Source organism: Pseudocercospora fijiensis, assembly GCF_000340215.1.
Source record: "Pseudocercospora fijiensis CIRAD86 unplaced genomic scaffold MYCFIscaffold_6, whole genome shotgun sequence".
NCBI lineage: Eukaryota > Fungi > Ascomycota > Dothideomycetes > Mycosphaerellales > Mycosphaerellaceae > Pseudocercospora > Pseudocercospora fijiensis.
In genome coordinates, this window is record NW_006921537.1 from 4,433,193 (window position 1) to 4,447,335 (window position 14,143).

A 14,143-nucleotide genomic window follows, 5' to 3' on the forward strand; every position below is an offset into this window, starting at 1 on the left:
CAGCGGGCTTAGATAAAAACTATGCGGAGCTAAGCAAATTTTTCTACTAATTAGGGCAGGGAATGTAGGAATCGCTATTCTCGTCTAGGCCGTTTCTATCGGGATTTCGACTTCCTATATTAAACATTTATATAGGAGAATCGCAAAACCCTAGTTTTAATACTAGAACGACTATTTCCTATAGTAAAAATTTCTCTCCGCGGCGGGAATACCTCTCTCCGTATTACTATCTTTTTCCCGAAGTTTCCTAGGTACGAAATCGGGTATAAACATATCGTCGTCGTCGTAGCGCCTACGTCGCGATATACGCTAGGTAGATGCGACTATATTGTCGCGCATTTCTATTGCGACTATACCCTCCGCGGCTTTCTAGCCTACTTCCGTAGGACTATCTCTATCCTCCGCTACGGATAGATATATATCTAGTCGCTTTCCTTCTAGTCTATCTACCTCCTCCGATCTTTCTAGTATTCTATCTTATAAGTATCCGGGTAACGGGTCTACCGAAGAGGAGGACCTAGCGGATCGCCTATAACTAGAAGTAGATAGCATTATAGACGGTAGCAGCGTTAGTAGCAGCGATAACGAGTCGACCCGCTACGTAACTCGCTAGCCCCGCGCTCGTCGCGATAAAAGACAGCGCTACAAAGAAGTAATACGTAAGATACGGGAAAACAACCTTACTATAGGGAAGGTCGTACGGTACTAGGCTAGTAAACTACGGAGTAAGTCCTATATATATCGCGTCGGCTAGCTCTCTATTATATTAAATGCGGAGCTACGTAAATCGAAGCAGGTTAAGTTATCTAGTAGTAAGAATAGTAATATTATTCGTAAACTCGATTACCTAATTAGAAAGAGCTTATATAGGAAATAGCGGAGGACTCTTCGATCCGCTACGGAGGTATCCGAGGCTATAGTAGGCGACTAGGCCGCTACGCTACTCGAACCTATTAATAGATTCGATAATCAATTCTCCGTCTAGTAGTTTAAGGATGCATATAAGGTTATCCGAGATATTGCTCTAGCGTAGCATTAATTTGCCCGTAGCGTATTAGTTAGGTAGCGCAATAAAGAGCCGGATAATCTCGATATACGAATATTTACCCTTACTACCTTTATCCTCTATACTCGCTCTCGGAACAAATCTAATTGGTTTGCAAAGGCATTCGGTCGGTACCTCCTATTAAATAGCGTAAAGCGGAGGGCATTAGATATCCTATCGGGGATTAGTTTAATCGCTGCGTATATAGCACTATACCGTAAGGAGAAGCTTTCTAGGAGCGAGCAGAAGGTAGTTATTTAATCGTATTATAGTTAACTCGTGCTTATTCTATATAGGAAAGACTCGTCCGGTTAGCGTATAATATTATATAGTACGTAGTCTACGACAATATTAATTTCTAGGATACGGTTCGGGATTAGACTGTATCTAATTAGTCGGTTATGCGCAATCTTACTACGGCGCTACTAGTGCGCTTTACTCCGTATATTCGCTATCCCGATACTAGCCTACGTATTAACGATTTCAAGGCGGATACGCGACTAGACGCTGCGGATATCTGCAATGCCCCTACGCTTAGAGAAGATAAATAGTCTCGGAAATTGTCGATGTATTATATATACACAGCGATTATAAGTATCTTCGAAAATAAGCTCGCAACCGTAGTCGAGGACCCTCGGGTTAAGTCGATTGCGTAGTAGCTAGGACTGTATCCGCTACGGGCCTCTAAAACCGAATTCTACCCGCTTAGTGCGATTTACTATAGCGAGAGTACTATCGATAGGAACGCCGCGGTATAAGAGGACATTATACTATATAAGCTGCGCCTTAACCTAGTCGTAGACTTCCTTATACGGTTATGGCTTTTCTGCGGAGATTAATAGTCGGTATAGCGTATACGGAGCAACAAAGGTAAAAATGCTAAAAGTGTAAGGCTATTCGAGCAGCGGGATTAGATAATGCCCGTTGCGGGACTCTTCTATACCGCTATAAACCTCTATTATATACTAGTTCGCCTTTTCTAGAGTGTTAGTTAGGATGCTAGGTCGGAATATAGCCTTTTCTAGGACAAGTAGGCATTTAGTATAAAAGGATTAACCGAGAAAAAACCAAAATACTAGATACTACGTCCCGTTGCGCTTTATAGGTACTCCGCAAGGATTATCGCCTTATTCGTTAAGCAGCTATACTATAGCGAATATTTCCCTACGGATTTACCTCCTAATTTTAGTAAGCTAAGGGCGGTTGTGCCTACTATAGCAGGTCTTACTACGGATAAATATCTTTAGTTCTTAGCAGCTATATATAATAGCTACTTGCGGCCTTTAGCATAGCTAGAAAGAGAATAGGAACGGGTATATAGTATACCTAGGACAAAGCTACTCTTACCGTAGCAGATGCGCCGGACTCTGCTACGGTTAGGGCCTATCCCGTAGGCATAGCCTAGAATCCGCGATCCTGCCTAGACTATACTTTATCGGCGACTCTATATAACCGAGCTCTAGTTAACTCTCCGATATGCGACTCGGAATATAGATATTAGTTATATTAAACGTCTCTTACCGTAGCTCGCAGTAGTATTTTTCGGAGCTAGATAATATAACTACGGGCGCGAGATACTGTATCTAATTTAGCTACTTAAGGGCGTATCTCTACATCTCCGTAGCGCGATTCTAGCCGGCGGCGTCGTAAATATAATAGGCAGGCCCGGGAAAGGGATCGCGGTAGACGAATTGCTCGAACTAATTAATTTGCGGTATAAAAATAATATACGAAATTTCAAGAATTCGACGTATAATATAGTAGAAACATTTGATCGTGTTTTATACACTACTTTCGCTATAATGCAAGTAAATAATGCTTTCGAGGACGAATTCGGGATCCGGAATACTACTAATTATTCCTATAAGGATACAACTTACGAAATTTAGGGGCTCTCCGCTCGACTCTTTACTATATACCGTAGCGTAGGCGATCGGTGCTATAGCGCAGATAATCCTCCTATTATACCTAACCCGTACTAAGCTAGTATTAATAAAATCTATAAGGAAGTGCAGGATTTCAATACAAAATATCTACGCAAAGGCGTATCTATAGCCGTAGCACCCGATACAGATTTAGATACTTACGATGCGGGACTAGATACGGATTAAAATACAATATTTGAAAATGTCGAAGATGTAATACTAGATATATTAGACCTACTAACAGTTTAATTATATAACGTCTATTTTAGGAAGTTTTACGCGAAGTTCTAATGTTTACTTCGACTTTAGCGGTTGTTTTTTTTACTATACTACTATTATACTCCCGAATCCGTACTCTATATCCGAAAACTCGAACGAACTAGAAGGACGGATATTCGAATAAGAGCTGCGGAAGTACTTTAGGCCGCCGCGGATAAGAGAGTAGTAGCAGAATACCTTCTGTAATTGGATTTATAGTATCTAATAGCTCTACTCGGCTCTCGTATCGCATTATATAACAAGAACAATACTAATACTATTCGAGAAATACTATCTATTCTATCGTACCGATACTAAAAGAACTAGAGCCGGTAAAATATTAGAGAAGAAGCAACCTATAGAAGTAAAGAAAGTCCGTAGCGGGCTAGCCCTCGCCCGTATCTACTCTATATTCTTGCTATAATACTACTCGCGAGCTACCTTAGGACTAATAGTACGCAAGTAACGGCGCACTTCTGCCTTAACCTCTTCGTCGATAACAATATTAGCTAGTAGGAGCGATAGGTAGAGAGTACGGCTCTTAGATAGGCCGTTATAACTAGCGTAGTAGACCGAGCGGCCGTTAGTATATATCGTGCCCTATGCCTACCCGCTATTCGTATCGCGCTCCTTATTTAGGCCCTTAAGGAGCTCCTTAAGGACGTCGCCGGATCCGAGGCGGAACTTCTCGATAATACTACGGAGTTTGTATACGTACTCGCGCTACTTCTTTTCCTATACCTTCGGGTCCTTCTCGGCCAATCTACGTAGCGTTTCTAAGATATTAAAGGCACGATTAAAGATAACTTTATTAAATTAGAAGCTCCTACCTATTCGCTCCTAGATAGCCTGTCTAGTCGACTACTATAGTAGCTAGTCGCAGGTCCGCTTCGCTTGCCCGCTATAGCACCGATTATATATCTACTATCGCGCACCTATACCGTCCTTGCTATATATAGTCTTAGCTTGTCTCGGTTGTATAGCGCCGTCGTAGATCTCCTTTAAGCAGCGACTATAGTTATATAGACCTATAAGTAGTAGGCGGCCTTCGAATCGAGAGGGTATCGATAGCGTACGTTAGGAGAGTGCTATATTCGATATCGGTAGCGATATAATAGACGTATTAGACCTACCGGAGAACGGTATAGATTGCTACGGAGTCCTAGTCTAATCCTACGGAGTTCGTATACTACCGCTACTACCGCCGTACTACTCGCTACTACTACCGCTACTACCTAGTAGTACGATCCGATTCTTTTCCTTCTATATACGCGCCCTAGCTAGGGCAGTATTTGCCCTATCCTTAGATGCGGCCTTTTCTATAGCTTCTTATCGGAAGATATTATCTTATAGCTACCGCGTAGGGTCTCGACTGCGATACGCTATATCGCGTAGGTTTTGCGCCTGCTACTCTAATAGAATCCGCTTACGAGGATCGGCGCCTAGAAAGACTAGCCGCTACGGAGTGCTACCTGCCCGCTACGGAGTATTGTTAGACATACTCGTATTCCCGCCTAGAGTAGTAGCATTACTAGGAGTAGTAGACCGGTCCGGTATAGTACCGCCTATAATAATACTACTACTAGGGCTTATTTGCTAGATAGTCGTACTATTGTCCGAAGGCGAGATCGAGGCGCTTCTTATTACTTACGTTATAGATTCTTATATATTATCGAAGACATTAGCGCTAGAACTAGATTCGCTAGAAACATAGCGCGCCCCTCTTATAACAGCCTCGTAGCAGAGTTAATAGGTTCCGCCGCGGGTTAGACCTACGCCGAATCGAGGCAGCAGTACCGGGCCTAATATTAGTACTAAGCCTAGTATTAGTGCTAGGCCTAAGTATAGGCTAAAGATTAGTATTCGATCGCGCGTAGCATAATCGACGAGGCGGCCTCTATTATACTAGTTATTCTACGTTTCGAAAGGGACGCGCCGGTTATCTTCTTCGTATATAGCGCCGCGGAGATCGATATAGCCTGCCTCGAAATTCTCGTTTATACGCGCGCGTAGGTCCTAGTCCGTCTCGTCTAGCTAGCGTATACTTGCCTCTATATCGTTAATCTTATACTATAGTAGAAAGATCTAACTCGGCTCTAGTAGAGTAGATAACGCCGTAAGGCGACGCGTATACTCCGCGTAGCCTCCTAGATTCGAGAACTTAGATAAGGTATCGCTACTAGGAGTAGGTCCTCGAAATTAAAGACGGCGACTACTACCGCGGCTATAAGTTAGGAGATAGGGAGTATTGCCGCCGCGGCTTAGAGTACTACCGCCGCGAGGAGTACTACCGCCGTAGGGAGCACTACCGCTACGAGGAGTACCGCCGCCGCGAGGAGTACCGCCGCCGCGAGAAGTACCGCCGCCGCGAGGAGCACCGCCGCCGCTATTACTGCCTAATATATCGTACGACTTAGAGGTCTTAAATGTAATTAGAGATTCGTTAATAGGAAGCTTAGAGGTCTTGTTTAGAGGTAGTAGAGGGAGGCGGATCTATCGACGCGGACAAAGAGGGCACCGCTACGGGCAAGACTTAATAGTCTTATTTAGAAAGTCTTAATTAGAAGTAGTCGAAAGTAGTAGAAGGTAGTAATCGCTATATATATATAGAAGAAGGAGAAGGAGAAGAAGTCGAAGAAGCGTCCTTTTAAATATAGCTACTATGCGTACGGATAGCGTATAAAGTAAAGTTCGGAATAAACGCGTTATATACGTTATACGTATAATAGTAGAACAAGGCATATACGGCGGAGGTTAGGCTATACGTAGCGGAAATAAAGCTATATATAACTAGAAATAAGACGACTAAAGAAGGCGCGATCTAAGTCTTCTATACCGGAGTAAATAAAGTTCTACTCTAAAACTAGAGCTAGAGCTAGATCTAATACCTTAAAATACTATCTTACCCGTTACGGGACATTCGTATTCCGTAGCGGGCGACTAGACAGCGACGTAGTATATTAGTATACCCTACTAAAATAGGACTATTTATAGATTAGTATCTTTAGCTCGGGAGGCTCCTTACGACGACGTTTTTTCGATAGTGTTCCTATATCGGAAGTAGATTTAGGTATATTAGGTCGCCTACGCTTCGATCTAGCGGCCCTCGTAGGTAATAGCTCTTCCGTAGCGGAGAGGGCTAGGTCCGTATCTAGTAGGAACTCTAATACGTACCTAGAGTCGAAGCTCGCTACTTCTAGTTACTACTGCCCCGTTAGGCCCGACACTAGATATATAGTAGCATCCTATATACTCGAAGGACTCCCTTACAAAGATCGATACCTATTAATTACTATAGATCTAGTAGGTACGCTACTATCTCCGCCGTAGGATTAATTAGAGCCGCTACTAGCCTATTCTCTAACCTCGAGTACACTCTTTATTAGCGCTATTTTCCGCAAATTAGTTATACTACCGGTTTCCGGTGCTCTCCTCTACTAAATTCGGCGTCCTTAACTAGCGACAGCTAACGCCGCTATATTTATATTATTCTCCTACGTAGACTATAGATACGCTCGGCGCTAGTCGTCTAGTATCTCTATAAGTAACGTATCTTCGGCTTCCTTCGCGGCGCTCGCTACCTTAGCCGTAGCGGCCTTCGCTACCTACGCCGCCTTATACTCTGTCTATTTTAAGACTATATCTTCTTTAATATACCGTATAAACTAGACGAGGAGATCGAGAAGAGTAACGGTTTCGACACCGCTAGATTCGTTACTATCTCCGCCGCTAGAATCGGCTACTCCGCTACTCCCGAAAGTAATCGTCTTATCGCGGTACTCCTATACGTCGAGTATATGCCTAATCCGATGTTTTGTCCTTCTCCTAACTACTAGCTAATCTAACTTACTTCTAAGTATATCGCTATCGAAGGTATCCTAGTCTATACTCGAATAATCCTAGTAGATCCGACAAAGGCTATATGTAAGCTGCTTATCTGTTAGTGCATTCTGTAGCATTCCAAATCCACGTTCCCCCGCTACGCGATCCTCGAGAACTGTAATATACTACTCCGTTAACCGCGCAAATGCGAAACTAGGCCTCGAATTAGGTACTAGTCGGGGAAGGCTATTCTACCTATCCGGCGGTATAGGCAGTTTACTCCGTACATTATAGTTATACCGATTGTAGTAGACTTCACTTAATACGGATACCTTCGGGTCTAAGTACTTATCCTCGCTAAGCTTATCGTCCTATACTTTGCAAATATACGGCGTATTCTATATATTAAGCAGATCCCCCGGGACTACTACGCGGCGGCTCGCTTTAGCATTTAACTAATAGGCACCGCGTATGCGAGGCGCGCGTAAAGCTATAGGCGTAGCGGAATTGCCGTCCTTAGTATCGGTATTCTTATCTTCTCGATTACTATTAAGCGAGACATCGACGTTAAGTATTAAGTATAATCCTTCCCGCTACGTCTAGAACTTGCTCTTACGGGCGACGCGAGGTCCGCTACGGACCTTGCTACCCTCTACCGGCTAATCCCTAAGCCTGTTTTTTGTGTTCCTTATCTACGCTAGCTAGAATATAAATACCTCGCTACGAAGATTACTCGGAACTATATTCCGACCGGTACGCCCGAGACGCTAGCGAAGATTTAGGTAGTTATACTCTAATATAAGACCCTACTAGATAACGATTTGTACTATACGGATGTTAATACCTACGCTAAGGGCGGTAGTAGCAATTATAATGCGGATAGTGCTATCCGCTACGCTAAACTTACGAAACCGTAGGTCCTAATCGTATATAGGCATAGCGGATGTATAGAATTAGACAATTCTAAGAACGTTTAGTATAGGATTAGACCTATTTCCCTAATAATACTAGTTTTCTCGATATAGGTCCTTAGTCCGAAGTACTAGCTAGGCTCGAACGCGATTTATAAGCGCGATTACGTCCGGGCGACTATCGATAAAGATAATAGTCTTTAGTATCTCCGCTAGCGTAGCCCGTTGCTCCGCTACGGACTAGGCTTCGCCCGTATTAGCTAGCGTAGCAGTAGACAAATTCGAGCCTATAGCGGGTAGAGGCGAGCCCGCGGGGCTTACGGCCTTTTCGATTACAAAATATAACTAGCTATAGACCGACTTCGTATTTTTATCTAACTCTTTAAAGATATACGTATAGTTAACGCGATCGATACTAGTCCGTAGTACTATAGAATAATATAGCTCGTACCCGACCGGTCTAAACCCGCTATAATTCAATATATAGGCTTAGGTTATAGCATCTAGGGTTCTAGTATAGCTAAACTATATATAGTCCTAGCGGAGAAGCTACCTAAGCTGCGCGACTATAAGGAATTCCTCGCGGAAGCTAGCCTATTTCGAGAGAAGATAAATTTCATCGAATACGACTAGCCCGATACGTAAGGAAAGATTCGGATCCTTTAGGGTATCCTTAAAGTCGTCGGATACGGCCTGCTCCGGGCCTAGAATAATATAATCGTACTAGCCCGCCCTGATTTTAGTAAACAAATCTAGATCCCGCCGCTTAGCCTTACTCGTAACTAGTACGGGATTGACGTATTCCCCTACGATCTTCTTTAAGTCCGCTTCTTGCTCCGCCCCGAGCCGAGTAAGAGGTACTAACTAAATAGCAGTCTATCTAGTAAGTATAGTAAAAGCCTAGAAGATTAGGCTCTTACCTAAACTAGTCTTTGCGACAAATAGGACATCCTATCGCTAGTAAATTAAGGCCCGTAGTATAGTAACCTAGATCCGATACGGCTTTTTCTTAGGCCGCTATTTAGATAGTTTATATAATCGATTTAATATCTACCTTATTCTAGCTTCGATAATATCGAATTAGAGGTCGACTAAATCGGTATAGTCGACGGTATAAACTATCGCGCGAATAGATTTAAGAGTATAGTTATAGATTCGATTAACTATAAATCGAATAATCTCCCGTAGATCGGTATATACGACCCTCGTAGAAAGCTCTACGGGAATACTCTATAGCGTAGCGGACTTCTAAAGCTTGCCTAGCTAGAAACTATTCTAGATTCTCCGAGCTAATTTTCCCGATTTAGCTCTTATAAATTGCCCTCTAGTCGCGGCCCTTCTCTAACCCGTAACGCGTAGAGCCTACCCTACTCGCGGCGTTAAAACCGGCTCGAGCATTACGGTATTCTAAACGCATTTCTTACTAACTTAGAGCTACGATACCTAGCCGATAATATTAGGCGGGAGGACTACGAGCGCTAGACGGGATAGTATCGGGGGTAGATAAGAGTTACGGGAGCTTCTTCGTAGTATTATATTTATCTGCCGCGGATATTATTTCGATCGTTATAGAGTTAGTTTATCGATCTACGGTCGTAGTAGGGTAGACGCGTCTAGCTTTAATATAGTAAGCGATATTCGATTTTCGCGTATATATAGATTTTCCCCGGCGAGTAGTAGATCTAAGTTCTCTAGATTTTCGGGGCAGACAGTTTTCGTAACTACGTAGGGCTTTACTATAGCGGATTTTGCGATTTCCGATATATAATAGCACTATAGCTAATAGTATCTACCTACTACTACGATTACCTACACACGCGTACTAAAACCCGATAGAAACGGATTAGACTAGCAACAAAGGGTGTTATATAGTCTATATAGGAGGTTATCTAACTAGTATAGGGGTTAGAAAGTTCACTTGCGGGTTTAGAAAAGTCTGCTACGGAACACGTAATTCTATGTCACATGCACGAACACCCTTTGTTACTGGTCTAAGTGGAGATAGTGCACGGACGCTCTTACGGGACTTTAGATGGACTCCTCTCAAGAACAAGAACGAACGGAACTTTGAAACATCGGAATGCAGGTCTACCGCTCGGCTCCGGGAGAGAGTCAGGCCACCACCGACGACAGCGAATTCCAACCTCCTGTTGCCGTTTCGAAACCGTCCGGCGGGCTTTGGTTCTAACGTCAATGACGAGGCTCAGATCACTGTCTCCGTCTCCGTTCATGTGCTGCTGTAGCATCAAGACTGCCCGCCCACCCGGAGATGTCCCGCGCCTAATAAAGCAATATAGTCGGTCGCTATTCCACAAGATGAAGAAGTGCTGTAGCTGCTCAACGAAGTACCGGCAGCCTGACTGCCGACTGCCACGTCCTGAAACTGGGAATTATACTTGCACGCATACAAGGTTTATCCCATTGCAAGACGTTGGCCTCGCCGAACGTGAAGCCGTGGGGTCTGTCGCAGACGCATTGCTGCTGCAACGTGGAACAATCGATCGCCATGTTGGACTCCCATCGCTGGCAGTGCTGGTCGCTGTGCTCCTGGTCCTCCCGGCTTACGCATTCATGCTTGCTCAACGATAAATGCCTCCTGGTCAGACAGAGTCTCTTGAGGATCCTCGCACCAACTGCTCGGCGCTGCCAGTAGTGTCACCTCGCATGCCGTTGCTTATCAACTGATTGTTTCTCCTCTTTATGCTCGAATGGGAAGGGTCTCTCGCGAGCACGCCGCGCATCAGGTCCCTACTGACTGCTTGTGAAGGCTGACGGCATTCCGAAGCCCAACATGAATTACTCTAACATGATAGAGGAAAAAGCGCTCAAAGTACGCATGGATGCCTAGAGGTGAAGCGGAGATCTGCATGCTGACGACTGCTAGAAAACATTCATAATTGCGACACTGGTTTCAACGATCGTTGGCACTTTCACGGCATCAATTGCATTGCACGACAAGATCAAGGAAAAGCAGGAGAAGGCTGCGAATGCGAAGAAGCAGCAACAGGGTGTAGATGACAAGCAGGATAAGGGCCTCGAGGAGCTAAAAGAGCGATTGGGAGAGCTCGAGAATAAGGCCGATAAAGGGAAGGAAGTATCAGTCAAGGACAAAAAGGCTATGTGGTCAACGTCGAGCTCACGATCAAGCTCGAGAAGCAGGTCGAGGGCAAGCAGCCGGCGCAGCAGGGCTCGCAGTCGAGGTCCTCGACAGGACAATCCAATGGAGGACGACGATTTTGCGCAAGCCACTGGAAGATCTAAAGCCATGTTGGAGGAGACATACGAGCAGAATGTTGGCCAACTCGGGCAAAACTTTGCGCAAGGCGATTGTAGGTTTCCTGCACGGTATCAAAGCAATGCGCACGCACACTGACATGTCCGTAGTGGTCACCGAGAATGCACTGCAGAAGCAAGTCATTGATCTGCAGCAGGTCGTGATCAGTGTATTGCAAGGCGCAGTCTCCGATAGTCGCGCACTGACCGAAGACGACATGCGACAGATTATCATGGCGCAAGATAAAGCTCGCGACGGATCAATTTCAGCCTTGAATGCACAGCGAGACCGTCTCCTCGCCGAACAGCAGCGGAAAGAGCAAGGCGACAAAACGTGGGATTCGCTGGCGCCGGCAACACTTCCTACTGCGTCTGAACGGCATGAGGCCATGCGAGCGCTGCCAGCTGTAGAAGCTGCACCACCCAAACCATGGGAACGACAGTCTGCCGACCGCAGGAACGTGCGTGCCCGCGAGCCTGTCCCTGCAAAATTTGCAAGAAGAGATCCATATCGGTCCGCACCAGGCAATGCCAGAGAAGTGTTCCAGGATCCCTTTGCTCCAAAGCCGCCACGAAAGGCCCCGAAAAATCAATATGGAGATCCCTTGGCGGCGACGGACAAGAGCAGAGAGAAGTATTCTGATCCGCTCGCGACGCCGCCCGAAAGCAAACGGAAGGGCTCGTGTCCGGACCCATTTGCCCCGCCTCCTGACAAGAAGAAAGGCGACAAGCATGCGGACCCATCTACTGCCGCCGCTACCGTGGCAGGCGTGGCAACTGCTGCTGCTACAGTAACGGCAACGAACAAGACGATCGGCCGCAGGGACGAGCCTCGCAAAAGTCAATCGGTGCGTGGCGCACCACATGAGCTTCCTGGCCGAGCAGCATTGCATACAGGCACTCCATCTCGCATTCTGCCTGACGAACCCGAATGGAGGCCTCCACCGTCTCCGATGGGGAGGGGTGCTCCAGATGACGCCAGAAGCCGCGCACCTTCTCGTGCGCAGTCCGTCCGAGCGGCACCACCAGCATTGAGCAAGTGGACGCCTCCACCGAAGTCTCGCAGAAATTCTCTCGCCCCGGCCGACAAGCTGCCAGCCAAGGCAGGATGGGAGCACGATGGCCCGCACAAAGCCAACTCTGATCCGGTCAAATCAGTCCGCCCTACGTCTGTCGCACTTCCCGGGCCGCCGGCGTCGCCGACCAGACCAACCGCTGTCCAGTCGCCCCCTCTCTCGCAGCGTTCCGCGCGTGGTTCGCCTCCACCAGGCCCTGAAACCATCAAATCCTTACCTGCACCGCCACCAGCACTCTTTTGCCGCTATGCGAAAGACCTTCAGAAAAACCCGTGGCGGCCTCTTGGCAAAGCATTCTCGCGCAGTGGGACTCACTCTTGTCCTGATTGCCACATTCCAATCCCGGTCGATACACGCGATGTGTGGGTACTGTCGACGCACTTTCCCAACTCTAGTAGCAACAGTTTGGAGAAGATCAAGAATCGCGATTATCGTATGGATGCGCGATTCGTCGTCAAGTGTCATACAGCAGATGGAAGAGGATATTTTGCGTGCGTGCTTTGCGACAAGTGGAGGGATATCGACTGTATTTGTCGTGACGTCGATGCGCTAGTCAAGCATCTTGGTACAGCACACACGCCAGACGAGTTTGAAAAAGACAGTGATTTAGTACGAATGAAGGATGGGAGTATAGTGAAGAGTAGCACGGGAAGGGAAATGGCCCTAGCTTAATTTTAGACATAAGTTCAGGCATTAGTCGAAGGTAGTATTATAATGTCCTAACCCTAAGCGTAATAATCCCTAAAAGAAATTCGATATACTTTCTAGGCTAGACGTGTTAGACGTTCCATTTATATATAAAAACTATAATATAAACAAAAAAAGAGATATCTCTAGCCTAGCTACTAAGCTAGCTAGGTATAAAGTGCTAGATATTAAATAACTATCCTTAGATTACTAGGCGGCGCTACGTCCTAGCAACTAATCTAAAAATAGCGAGTTATCGATATTCTATAATTTAATATCTATTTGATTTATATAATACTAATAATATTAGACTTAGTAAATCCTATAATTCTTACTCGTTAAATAATTAAGAACAATAGACCGCTTAGTATAGTATACTATGATTTTATAGCGCTTTTATATAAGATATAGTATAGATAAGTATATTAGTAATTACTAGATAGGGAGAGATTAATGTCCTATAGTCTATAGTATTATTTAAGTATTTTAGCTGTATTACTATATAGTCCTTTCTTTTGCTAATAGAAATATCTAGGTATATTGTATTTTTTATTAACGAAAATCCTTTCCTTATACTTCTTATTACTATATATAATCTCGCTAAGTTAAAGAAAGGTTACGGTTACTAGTAATATAGTAATAGTAAGGTTTGGACTATTATAAAAGTATAGTATTATAATAATAAATTCTAATAAATTCTAGAGTTATAAATAACTATATTATCTTAGACTATATATAAATTATCTTATTAAAATAGATCTAGCCTTTAATATAGTCCCTATTACCCTCTACTATATTAAATATACTATTAGGACTTATAGTATCGATACAAATCGATATACTCCTTTAAGTCCTTAGAAGCTATATATCTAATTACGCTTTTATAAAGCTATATATCTAGATCTTGTCTTTTCTTAGCGTCCTAGTATATAATATTATATATACTAGTATTATTAGGATTTTCTTTACTCCCTTTACTAGATATTTAGATTTATTTATCGGTATCTTTTTAATAAAAAGGACCTCTAATAAAGATAGAGACCTCCCTACTACCCCTAGATATCTTTCTACTACTATACTTAATTATCTAATAGATATCTAGATTTAAATAGTACTTCTAAATAATCTTTACAATTATCGCTTTTA

The 14,143-nt window shown here is 44.2% G+C and overlaps 2 protein-coding genes across 2 annotated transcripts; one reads left to right on the plus strand and one right to left on the minus strand.

The window, feature by feature from the left end:
- Window positions 1-1,528: 1,528 nt before the first annotated feature.
- Window positions 1,529-10,627, minus strand: MYCFIDRAFT_176777 (uncharacterized protein; the record flags this gene model as incomplete). Its single annotated transcript, XM_007930481.1, has 8 exons — window positions 1,529-1,552; window positions 9,912-9,917; window positions 9,949-10,145; window positions 10,174-10,212; window positions 10,275-10,356; window positions 10,392-10,422; window positions 10,450-10,594; window positions 10,621-10,627. 8 exons carry the CDS (start codon window positions 10,625-10,627, stop codon window positions 1,529-1,531), a joined length of 531 nt encoding a protein of 176 aa, XP_007928672.1.
- A 125-nt stretch (window positions 10,628-10,752) lies between these two features.
- MYCFIDRAFT_155659 (uncharacterized protein) lies at window positions 10,753-13,031 on the plus strand (the record flags this gene model as incomplete). The annotated part of the gene is made up of 5 exons (XM_007930482.1): window positions 10,753-10,791; window positions 10,846-11,061; window positions 11,173-11,290; window positions 11,346-11,568; window positions 12,442-13,031. The coding sequence occupies 5 exons, from the start codon at window positions 10,753-10,755 to the stop codon at window positions 12,980-12,982; spliced, it is 1,137 nt and encodes a 378-aa protein (XP_007928673.1). The 3' UTR covers window positions 12,983-13,031.
- Between the last annotated feature and the right edge of the window lie 1,112 nt (window positions 13,032-14,143).